The sequence below is a fragment of the Phyllosticta capitalensis genome (assembly GCF_038381095.1).
Source record: "Phyllosticta capitalensis strain CBS 128856 chromosome Unknown BKA78scaffold_12, whole genome shotgun sequence".
Classification (NCBI taxonomy): domain Eukaryota; kingdom Fungi; phylum Ascomycota; class Dothideomycetes; order Botryosphaeriales; family Phyllostictaceae; genus Phyllosticta; species Phyllosticta capitalensis.
The window spans coordinates 213173-224781 of record NW_027117450.1 but is presented as its reverse complement, the minus strand read 5'-3'; the positions used below and the strand labels follow the sequence as shown (position 1 = coordinate 224781).

General features: G+C 56.2%; 5 protein-coding genes across 5 annotated transcripts; 2 read left to right on the top strand and 3 right to left on the bottom strand.

Moving 5' to 3' along the window:
- Positions 1 to 719: 719 nt before the first annotated feature.
- BKA78DRAFT_258260 (uncharacterized protein) lies at positions 720 to 1371 on the top strand (the record flags this gene model as incomplete). Its single annotated transcript, XM_066885265.1, has 2 exons — positions 720 to 948; positions 1004 to 1371. The coding sequence occupies 2 exons, from the start codon at positions 720 to 722 to the stop codon at positions 1369 to 1371; spliced, it is 597 nt and encodes a 198-aa protein (XP_066738997.1).
- Positions 1372 to 3209: 1838 nt separating this feature from the next.
- Positions 3210 to 3886, bottom strand: BKA78DRAFT_48699 (uncharacterized protein). Its single transcript, XM_066893262.1, has one exon. It carries the CDS (start codon positions 3749 to 3751, stop codon positions 3296 to 3298), a length of 456 nt encoding a protein of 151 aa, XP_066738996.1. The 5' UTR covers positions 3752 to 3886; the 3' UTR covers positions 3210 to 3295.
- On the bottom strand, positions 3740 to 4627 carry BKA78DRAFT_48684 (uncharacterized protein). Its single transcript, XM_066893261.1, has 2 exons — positions 4092 to 4627; positions 3740 to 4018 (listed from the first exon to the last, which is right to left on the bottom strand). Exons 1-2 carry the CDS (start codon positions 4400 to 4402, stop codon positions 3847 to 3849), a joined length of 483 nt encoding a protein of 160 aa, XP_066738995.1. The 5' UTR covers positions 4403 to 4627; the 3' UTR covers positions 3740 to 3846.
- Positions 4628 to 6965: 2338 nt separating this feature from the next.
- On the top strand, positions 6966 to 7523 carry BKA78DRAFT_356954 (uncharacterized protein; the record flags this gene model as incomplete). The annotated part of the gene is made up of 2 exons (XM_066892143.1): positions 6966 to 7023; positions 7072 to 7523. The coding sequence occupies 2 exons, from the start codon at positions 6966 to 6968 to the stop codon at positions 7521 to 7523; spliced, it is 510 nt and encodes a 169-aa protein (XP_066738994.1).
- A 1840-nt stretch (positions 7524 to 9363) lies between these two features.
- Positions 9364 to 11546, bottom strand: BKA78DRAFT_333818 (heat shock protein-like protein; the record flags this gene model as incomplete). The annotated part of the gene is made up of 7 exons (XM_066890134.1): positions 9364 to 9632; positions 9686 to 9969; positions 10021 to 10925; positions 10981 to 11146; positions 11197 to 11323; positions 11386 to 11436; positions 11504 to 11546. The coding sequence occupies 7 exons, from the start codon at positions 11544 to 11546 to the stop codon at positions 9364 to 9366; spliced, it is 1845 nt and encodes a 614-aa protein (XP_066738993.1).
- Between the last annotated feature and the right edge of the window lie 63 nt (positions 11547 to 11609).

Below are 11609 nucleotides of genomic sequence, written 5' to 3'. Positions count from 1 at the left end.
CGCGTGCCTGGCCTGCAGGGGATCCTCTCTTTATCGACGATCTCGCTCGAGTCAGCCGCGACCGTGGCCGACCGCCTGCCTGTTTCGCGGGGTGCCTATGGCCTGACTAGTAGAACAACAGTCGTCGTCGTCGTCGTCGTCGTCGTCGAGAGAGAAGTTGTATGCGTGCTCTCGACCATGCTGCATCAGCCACTATGCCGCATGTGGTCCTAGCGAAGCGAACGAGGTAACCCTGCGGCGGCAATGCATTGGCAAAAAAGCATGGGGCCATGTGTGTGAAAGTGATCTTCTGACCAGACAGCCGTGTATAACCACCTCCCAAGACGTCTGGGGGCCAACTGTCGTCCAATCACCCCGCCGGTGACGTCTGCTCGAGACATTTGCCGTCGTCGAGGGGGCGAGGGTTGTAGACAACTTCGTCGCTGCTCTTCCCCGCGTCCACAGTCGACGGGAAGCGGTAGCGAAGGGAGATCGTAGGCGTTCGTTGCGCAGCCTGGCGCTGGGCTGTCTCGGCGATTTCGCTGTTTTCTGTGCGATCTGCTACGCTGCTCTGCGCTGTGGGTCAAGAATCAAGCACTTGCCGTTGGGCTGGGTTTCTGCTTTTCCGCCCGCAGGTTGTTCCGATCCGCCGCGCCAAGATCCATGCCTTGCACATCGCCCTCTTTCAATGTTGCTTCGAGACATTAATCTCCAACAACTACACTACCGACCTCCGCAAAATGGATCCCGACAAGGATAATGCGAACCCCACCATCCTGAACCCCTCCGACCTGCCATCGCGACGTCGAGAGTCGACCGTCAAGAAGCGCGAGCGTGCCGGTGTTGGCCTGTTTGACGACCTCATTCCCGACCACTCTTATCTCAACGATCCCTTTGACCAGCCGCTGTCTTTGTCCGACTCTGACAACGATTCCGTCTCTGAAGATATTGATGAGCAGGAAATCTATGGTAAAGCTCGGCCATGTTCGCCCAACAAGTCCGGTCGCTGACGCCTCCATTTCAGATCTCATCTCATCCATCTCAGATCCTGAACACCCTCTGTCTCTAGGCTCACTTGCCGTGGTCAATCTTCCAGACATTCACATTCTTCCCCCTTCTTCCCCCAAGTCTCCCGTCAGCACCGTCGTTGTGGAAATCACCCCAACCATCACTCACTGCTCGCTCGCCACCGTCATTGGCCTGGGTGTGCGGGTGCGTCTGGAGCAGGCCCTACCACCCCGCTTTCGCGTAGATGTTCGGATCAAAAAGGGCACCCACAGCACAGACGAAGCCGTGAACAAGCAACTCGGCGACAAGGAAAGGGTTGCCGCGGCCTTGGAAAACGGTACCCTCATGGGCGTCATTCGCAAGATGCTCTCTACCTGCCAATAACGACTCATGACTACCATGATTTAACGGAAAGCGCGCTGGGATAGGACGAGCAAGCTTTTGCCTGTAGTAGTGCCGAGGGAGCAATAGAGAAGGGGCCTCGCGCGACAAATATAGCAAGAAGTGCAGCGTTATATTGGCAACACACGAAGGATTTGCAAAATAGCTGCCGCGTCTACGTGTCAGTCTTTCCTATTCTGCAAGCCTCTTCCACGTTTGGAACGGCAATTTGTACACACGCCCCTTTGCGTTCCCCTCTCCCGACTTCGTAAGTGCCCCTTTCTCTCTCTTACGCAAGTCTTGTCGACATGCCCCTGTTCAACACCACACATTATCGTCAACACTCTTCTCTCGATGTCTTTTCTTTTGAGCAGATCATCTGCAAGTCATTCAGGGGTCAGCGCCTGGCTGTGTCGCGGACAACGTTACCCGCCTGCTGGAGAGAGCCACAGCAAGCGAAGCGAGAGAGCTCTGCGGCCATGCGGCACTGACACGAAAACAGCCCCTACCGTTGCCGTGCACTGACCGATCGGCGCAACAGTGCCCAACCCTCACGGTCACCAAAGCCATGCACCCTGCCCAGGATCCTTGGGCTAAGCGAGTACGTCGGGAATCTGACAACATGATTCGTTTCACTTCTCGCCTCATGCCCCTCAGGATTGGCAGACAATAAAGTACCTACGGCAAAAACCGGTCTCAAGAGCCCACGACCGCTTCCGACAGAGAGATGGAAAACATCACTAAATCCGAATATGGGGTGACTGTGGGGCCGGCCTGGAGTTTGGGTCACGTCAGGATTCCGATGGCAAGTGGTCGTCCTTCTCACAACTCGCATCTTCAACACCATGTTTGATGTTGTGCGACATTTGGCTTTTGGACGCTGGTTGTCGGAGACGACGGGGGGGGGGATTTTCAAAGACCAAACCCGATTGCAGAAACATCACCGTGCGATCCCCGAACGACGACGTATGCTGAAGAGCGCCAAAACGGCACGTACATCTGGCATCCGCAGGATGTAACGGTGAGCCTTCAACACAGGGCACAGATACAACCTCACGTGTTGTTCTTGAACGCCTGTCCAGACAGGGCAGAGATGTGCGGGCGTCCCGCAACGGCAGAGCCCGAAGCTGGACCACCATCCTCCGTACCTGCTCTAGAACCGCACATCGTCTGGTCTAGCCGCGCGATATGTCGAAAGAGCACAGGCACAAGGGGAACCAAAAATGTCACAAGGCTGCCGCAACAAGCTAGCGAAGCTCCATATGGTTTAATTGACTCTTTTTTGCTTGAACCTGCACAAGCGTGGATTCGTACATTCGTACTGCGATTGTCGCGGGATTTTTCCATCTGTACATCTCTCAATGGCTTGGTTCATCGTTGGGCATCATGTATGCAAGAAGCAGCCACCAACGGAAAATCATTGATGGGCGGCGCTTGACAAGGGCGCCTCTTGTCGTACGTCAACGACAACCAGAGGGCGGTCCAATGGCAACGTTGTGGCTGATGGCTTCCAATCCAAGCATCAATTCCAACGGCCGACAGCCAGCCAGCCAGACCCTGATGGCGGGAAAAACATGGTCGCTTTTTTTCTGGTTCCTATTTCTGTTGGTCGCTCAACTGGGGCCTACCTTGTTCGATTGCACTTCCCTGCTCCAAGGTCGAGAAAACTACTTGTGGCGGAGGGCAACATTTCGCCGGCTTCCATGCCCACCCACCCCCCAAATATGCACCTTCAGCACACCCTATGATTTATAATCGCGTGTCAGCGGTCAGCAGAGGTTATTGAAACATTCGGCTCCACAAGCGGCTGTCGGCCATCCCTGGGATTTTGCGTCATTGGCGCTACCCCTCGTAGGAACGTCGCGTGCTACAAGGGGAAAAAAAAAAAAAAACAATCACCATCTGGGCGACATGGCAATCGCAATCATCAATATCGCCACAACAGCAACAGCCTTCGGAAGAATCGTCTGGAGTGGTATGTGACGCAACAAAAAAGTCCTGCTGGAAACGGCGAGCCTGCGAACCTTGAAAAGTACGATGCAGAAAGGCACGCACGCGCGTAGCGTCCAAAGAATGTCTCAAACCGCACGCCTACATGCTGTCCGTGCAGCCTGGGCAAGCAAAGGAATGGTCCGTTCACCGTCGACAAGCCGAACGGGCCACCTACCGCCCGGCGGTCCCCCGCGGCGGCGGGAGCGTGAGCGGCCGGCGCCAGCCCAGTCTCCCCGACGCGGTCGTCGCGCGTGCGGTGCAGTGGAGAGCTGAGAAGTGAGGAGGAGAGGAAGAAAGAGCATGGAGCGTCCTCAGGCGGGCGGGTGGTTCGTGGTGGCCGGGGAAGAGGCCGAGGCCCTAGCTCTGCCGAACTCGTCCTGGCTGCGCCCATAGATAGCCATATTGGCTCGCTCGTCGGACGTTAACTGGCCATCTAAATCCGCGCGACGACGGAATGCCTCCGCGTTTTGGTGGTCGACGACTCTTTCACCCTGAGCAACGCCGAGATGGCAGGCCATGTGGTGTGTAGGGAACTATGTACTGCTGGGTGTGTTCCTGTTGTTGATGGTGGCATGGCCGAACAATAACCAACCCAGCGTCATGGTGCTGGCGCCCGCCTGCCGCTCCGTGGAGCATGACGAAACCACGGGCTCGGGGCCTGTCATGCTTGTTGGATATATGATGCTTGTTTGCTTGAGCCGTCCCCGTCTTTCTCGCAGTAGCATACGTACGGCGCCCTACAAACTCGGAGCTGTCTCCTGGCCCAGCATTCGATTGCCGGTACAAGTACTCTTTTCCTTGGGTTCCTCCTGGACGAAAACAGGCGGACGGACGGTACTTGGATGTGCAAGCAAGCGCGTAGATCATCCAGCCGTCCGATCCGGGAGTAGTCGACTCGTCCCGCATTGCTCTGCGTATTCTTGCCCAGAATAATCAAACGGAATGGATGGGGCCATCTGATATCACCACCACCGCGCCTAGACTTCCCCTGCCCAACGACGACCGCCAACTCATCCGCCACGAGGCTTTCTCTCTCGAGCATGTCTAGTCGACATGATGGCTGAAATATCTAGCGGAGATAATGCAAAAGCGCCACCAAAGGCGTATGCCACGGCGTCGCTCGCACGTGTCGTCTGTTGGAAGTTTTTCGGGCCACGTTTATGCAGGCCAGGCCGGCAGCATGAACCACGAGCAACACTACCACCACGACTATACTTGCCAGTATAAGCTGCGCGCAGTGGTATCTAGAACCCGCTCACGGTCAAAGCACTCTCGACTCTCTCTTGGCCAGCAAGCCAGCCAGCCACGCAGCCACCCGCCCTCACACCACCCACCTGCCCCTCTCCATGCCCTCGCCGCGTCGTCGTCGACGCCACCATGTGCGGAGAGGGCCGCTGTCCGCCACCCGTCGTCTCACACACACATCCCTCCCTCCTCATCCTTCCATATTCCACGTTCCTTTCCTCCCTTTCCCCGGCCGGCCGGCCGGTCACCACCGACCAATCCACCCTCTCCCATCCACCTACATAGCTTGGGTATCTACAGCCGGCCCACGTTGTCGTTGTTGCCCCCTCGTTCGAACGATGCACCGCACCGGCGGCGCACGGGGACTGATGTACCTTCGGCACCACCCACGCGAGCGAGGGTCCGTCTGTTGTCGCCTAGTGGCTCATTTCGACGCCATGTGCTCCTTGATCTCCCTTGTTCGTTTCTTTCCCCCCTTCCCTACTCCGTCTGTGCCTGCCTGCCTGCCTGTCTGCCCCAACCAAACCCCCCATGTCCATTGAGTGGGGTGGTGGCATGGGCATGGCTTGGTCCAATCGACACACCAATATCTTGGCTGGCTGGCCGGCCGGCCGGCTGCTGAACCTACCTGCCTGCCTGCCTGCCCGGGTCGGGTCGGTTCGAGGGCTTTGCAAGTGCCGAGCAAACGAATGAACGGAGGATGGTGTTGAAGTTTGGCCTCTTGGGGGGGCAGTGAGAGGAGAGAGGAGAGCTGGGCTCGTTTTGCCTCAAGACCGTCTCTCTCCCTCTCTCTCTAACTGCCCTCGCTACCTCGTGCTACACCAGTCTGTCTGGCTGGTTGGCGTGCCATATTGGGGATGTGCTCTCTCCCTCTCCACAGGTCCTAGCCAATTGCTGCATTGCATTGCCCTGTCAGCGGCCCCTGGCTCGACTCAACCGTCGCAGACAGATGAAATGGACGACGGTCTGATTTGCTCGCCGTGCAGCCAGCCGCTCGCTGTATGTACAGTACATATGCACACGCTACGTGGAAGCGGTATTCGCACGCGAGAAGGAGGGATCTACCTTTGCCTACCTACCAGCATGCGGTTCGTCTGATTGTTGATGCACATGGTTGAAACCGTCATTCATGGTACATACAGCAATAGTACAGTACATGCGCCTACATCCTGATCCATGCCGCTCACGCTGCTGCTGCAACAACGAAAGAGACAACAAGCAGGACTTGTGGCGGAACTGGGCCGCAGCCGTTCGTCTGTCTACATGCGCATCTGACTGCTTGTCTGACTCCCTTCCCCTGACACAAAACTTACAGCACCTAGTAACAAGCATCATCGCCACGTGCCAGCCTCGCCGCCTCGCCGCCTTACATGCATGCATGTATGCATGCATCTGTATGTACTGTTCGTTTGCCATCACCGTCACTTTGACGCAATTCGCTCGCTCGCCCGCTTTGCCCCCAATGTAACCCACGCGCGAGAAGCGGCTGGGTGTGTATGTAGTTGGACCTCGTGGTGGCTGATTGGCTTGATTGATTGCTTTTGCTCACTACGTACATGCTCCACGAGAAGATAGGAGGTCTAGCCTTGACTTGCCTGGTCTGGCACCCCTGGCTGTTGATGATATAGTAGTGATATGGTGATGGCGTGTGGGAGATGGCGGCTCATCTTTTATGCGTGGTTTGGAGTCCCCTGGCAGGTCCGAGTACCTACACAGCACAGCGGGCGCAGACCGTAATCAGGAACACGCACCTACTGCTGCTGCTGCTGCTGCTGCTGCTGCTGCTGTCGTCCAACAAAATTCAAAATCACTCGCTTGCTAGCTTGTAATAGCTGATGGGAGGGAAAGGGAGAAGGTCAAATGCAATGCCGTCCATCCCCCTACTACGACCCAGCATCTTCATCTTCATCTTCACCACCACCACCACCACCACCACCACCACGACAAAGACGGCAAGAAAATAACAACGTCAAGAAAGAACTGGCCTTCCTGCGGGAGTTTGGACGATCAATGTATCCAAGAGACCGCCTCACAAGAGGATGCTTCGGCTACCAAAAGCAACCCCCCCGAAACCTACATCGAGTCACTTGAAAAGTACCTGTAACTTATCCCACATGTCATCCCCACGACAGCGCGCTAACACAGCCAGTCCTCCGCTGCTTTAATCTGAGCGACGCCATGGTCTTACAGAACCTCCAAGTCTGCGGCCTCATCAACTGGCACTGCTGCCCCATTCGCCCCCTGTTCCTCCAAGGCGGCAGGCATCCTAGATATCCTGCGCAGCAATAAATGCCATGAATGCGAGTCTGTCAAAGAGCCGCCTACATTGCTCCGCCAACTTTGAACAGTGTGCCCCGATCATGTCCACCCCCGACTTCTGGCTCGACGACCGCCACTTCGGCGCATTCGCAGACTTAAGTTCCTCGAACGCGAGATACATCGCCACTACGTCATGACGACGCGAAGAGGTGAATCCGGACCTCGCCAGGCGCGCCACGGCGGTGCCCGCGGGCGAGCTGCGCCGCGACCTCTTCCGCAACGCCGCTCACCCCTGGTTTGGCGACGGCAACGACCTCGCCTTCTACATGACGGAGACGCGCCGCTGCTGGGACGCGCTCACCGACGCCAAAAGACGCGGCGACGGCGGCGGCGGCGGCTGCCCCATCTCCTTCTCGGACGACGAGGTCCAAGCCATCACCGACACGTGGGACAAGCGGCGCGCCGTCCGCGCCCGCTTCGACGAGCTTGACATCACCGCCGACACGGAGACCAGATCCCGCGATTCTCGCTTGGACACGGTCATCGCGCAGTGGAAGGCCGAAGAGGTCGAGGCGGCGGCCGCGGTGTCGGAAGAGGAACGGCGCCTGGTCGAGGAGCAGTGGGCTTTTGACGACCACGACGAGGACGCGGAGGCGTGAGATGCCCGACTTGAGCTCTTGGTTGCTTGATGGGAAGAGGTGAGTGACCTCCTTTGTCGCTTGGCTGCTCGCAGTGCGGAGGTCTGCAAGCATGTGGTTTGTTCAGATGCGTGGTGCGCCCAAAGCACAGCACACCAACTCCCCTCTCGAAAGTTCGCTGTGGTCAGTGTGTTGTACAGGGGGGTAAGTGTGCGGTAGTAGACCCCCTGAAAGCATATGCTCCACTCTCAGAACAGCTAGATTCGAAAAATTCAACCAACTCTACTCTCAAACATCTAGCCACCCACAGCAAGGAAAGATGGGTCTGTGTGGCAACAAACCAAAAAAAAAAAATTCCTGCAGCTCTATTATTCCCTTCAAGCAACGATGCAGTGTTCATGAAAGCTGACAGCCGACTCCCTGACCGGTTCCAGCAAAGTGTCTCTTCTGCGTAGAACAACCGGAAAGATTTGGCGTGAAAACTTTTTTGAGTAGACTACCACATCTCATAAATCGTCCAGGAATCGGATAGAAAGCAAGCTTTTTGTTTTGTTTTGCAGCGCCTGAGAGTGCTGCGCATTCAGCAAGCGGTTTCTCATAAGAGACATGGGTAGAGGTAGCTAAAGGTCTGACGCCGCCAATGAAGCAAAAAAGTATTCCTCCTGCCGTAGGAGGAACGAACTTAGGAAGGAAGGACTAAGGAGTCTCCTGGTTTTCAATTCTTGATTTTTTGAGTTTTCGAGCACCACCTCACACGGCCTCGATGGTCTTTAAACATCGTTTGCTGGGGCGCTTGTAGAAGTTCTTTCCTCTGATTCGGGGGGTTTTGGGAGGACTTCTTCTGTCTACACATTCCCCGACTGTCACTGGGTCCTTCCTCTTTTGACGGCACGGCACGACCGGGCCGCTTCAACCATTCGCGCTGCCTGGGCTTGGATTCAACTAAACGTTTCTTTGGACGCGAGATGTTGAGATTTGAGAGAGAAAAAATCGATGATGGTGGGCAAAATTCGTTTTGGCAACAGAGAGAAGATGGATGTTGACGCAGAAAGAAAACAATGGCGACTCGGCTCCCCAAGACAGAGAAGAGCGCAGGGACGTGTACGTGTACGGTGGGTGGGTGTACCCGAATAATGCTACAAAGCGAATCAATCCAGCTCGAAGAAACACCACCGATGATGAGCTCAAAACACCCCAACAAGTCTCGCAGCTGCGCGCGCGGCAGGCACTTGAATGCTTCCCAAAACGTAAAACACCATGGGCGGCGACAAGAGAGGGATTGATTGCCCAACAACTCCCGAGACTTTCGTTTTTTTTTTTCTTTTGCCAAGCAAGTCAGGATGCATGGAGATGGGGAGGGAGTGTTCAAGCACCCGACGCCGTGGAGATGGAACGGATGATGTTTTGGTCTTGAAGGGTAGTTGCGAGGAGCGTTCGAGTGCTTGCCGACGGCTTGCAGATATGAGTACAAGGAGCGAGCGAGCGAGCAACCACACGACAAGGGACAAGATGCTACAGAAAACGTAGTAGACCAAGAGACTTGCATTTTAATCACCATCGCGTCTTTCTCCTTCGCACTTTTTGAAAGCCAACTCGCCGACACTTGCGCCGTGAGAGTAGGTAGTCGACTCCTTCTCAAATCAAAAGACTTTCAACAACGACGAACAGCAGCAGCAAAGACGACCCAGGGTGCATGTTATCAAAGCCATCATCGTTAACCATTTTTTGGAGCCCGTAATGCACCCGCATGTCTAGAAGAAAGAAGCAACAAGCTCGTGTAGTAGAGGAAAAAAGTAAACCCAGGAAAACCCCCCGCTGCCATCTTGCTCCAACCAATCCACTTTCGTCCGGGATATCAAATTTACCTGGTGGAGAAAGCCTTGGTGACGGTCCTCTTGAGGGCGAGCTCCTTCTTGCGGAGCTCCTCGGCGGAGGTGTCCTCAACCTCGAGCTGGGCCATGGCGTCCGACAGGGCCGACTCGATCTTCTCCTTCTGGCCGCGCTTGAGCTTCATCGAGGTGCCGGGGTCCGAGATCATCTCCTCGACACGGGAGATGTAGGACTCGAGCTGCTGCCTCGACTCGTGGCGCTTGCTGAAAGCCTCGTCGCTCGACTTGAACTTCTGGGCGTCTGCGAGGCTGTCAGTGCCTTCTTCTTTCAAACTGGTTCAGATTTTGACTTACCGTCGATCATCTGCTCAATCTCAGTGGAGGAGAGCTTGCCAACGGAGTTGGAGATGGTGATGTTGGCGCTGCGGCCAGAGGTCTTCTCGGTGGCGGTGACCTTGAGGATACCGTTGACGTCGACCTCGAAGACGACCTCGAGGACGGCCTCGCCAGCCTTCATGGGAGGGATGGGAGCAAGGGTGAATTCACCGAGGGAGGTGTTGTCCGAGCAGTTGACACGCTCACCCTGGAAGACGGGGAACTGGACAGTCTGCTGGTTGTCGGCAACAGTGGTGAAAGTCCTAAAGTACGAATTAGTCTCTGATGCTTATGGAGGAAGAAAAATAACTTGCCTCTTCTTCAACGTGGGCACAGTGTTTCCACGGGGAACGACGGGAGCGAAGATGTTGCCCTCCATGGCGACACCCAGGGAGAGGGGAACGACATCGAGAAGCAGGAGGTCAGCAGTGTCGGCCGAGGTGGCCTTGCCGGAGAGGATACCGGCCTGGACGGCGGCACCGTAGGCGACGGCCTCGTCGGGGTTGATGCTCTTCTCGAGCTTCTTGCCGTTGAAGAAGTCGCTGAGGAGCTTCTGGATCTTGGGGATACGGGTGGAGCCACCGACGAGGACAATCTCGTCGACCTTGGACTTGTCGAGCGAGGCGTCTTTAAGGACCTGCTCGACGGGGGCAATGGTGCCGGTGAAGGCCTTCTGGTTGAGCTCCTCGAAACGAGCACGGGTGATGTTGGCGTTGAAGTCCTCGCCGTCGAAGAGCGAGTCAATCTCGACGGTGGTCTGGGTGGCGTTGGAAAGGGTACGCTTGGCACGCTCGCAAGCAGTCCGGAGACGACGGAGGGCACGGGCGTCGCCCGAAATGTCCTTCTTGGTCTTGCGCTGGAACTCCTTCTTGAAGTGCTCAAGGAGGTTGGTGTCAAAGTCCTGACCACCAAGGTGAGTGTCACCAGCGGTGGCCTTGACGGTGAAGACACCGCCCTGGATGTGGAGGAGGGACACATCGAAAGTACCACCACCAAGGTCGTAGATGAGGACGTTCCTCTCCTTCTCAGACTTGCCGGAGCCAAGACCGTAGGCAATGGCGGCAGCGGTGGGCTCGTTGATGATACGGAGGACGTTGAGGCCGGCAATGGCACCGGCGTCCTTGGTAGCCTGACGCTGGTTGTCGTTGAAGTAGGCGGGGACGGTGATGACGGCCTTCTCGACCTTCTTGGCCAGCTTGGTCTCGGCGACCTCCTTCATCTGCGTGGGTGTAAGCAGGCGCCCAATTGCCCTCCAAAACAGAATTTTCGCGTACCTTGCCAAGGACCATGGCGGAAATCTCCTGGGGAGAGAAGGTCTTGGTCTCGTTGAGATACTCGACCTGGACCATGGGGCTGCCGTCGTGGTCGACGACCTTGAAGGGCCAGGACTCAATGTCCTTCTTGACAATCTCATCGTCGTAGCGGCGACCAATGAGACGCCTGCAAATCGTCAGATCATGGCCACCACGCATCAAATTTTTTAGCCTTACTTGACGTCGAAGACGGTGTTGGCGGGGTTCATGGCAGCCTGGTTCTTGGCCGCCTCGCCGATGAGACGCTCCTCGGGAGTGAACGAGACATAGGAGGGAGTGGTGAAGCTACCCTGCTCGTTGGCGACTGAAAAAATTTGTAAATGAGTATGGCGGTCGTTAGAAGGTAGAGGACGAGGCGGAACGTACTAATCTCAACGTTGTTACCCTCGTAGTTGGCAACGCAGGAGTAGGTGGTGCCTGCGCGTGAGCTCGTCAGCTTTTTCGATCGATTCAAAGGGCGGCGGCGGGAACAATTGAGACGTACCAAGATCGATACCGATCGCACCGTCGTAGACTTCGTCACTCATGATGGCTGGAGGATTTTTTGGGGTGTGGAGGTTGAGGAGGTGAGGAAGAAGGGTTTCCGGCGC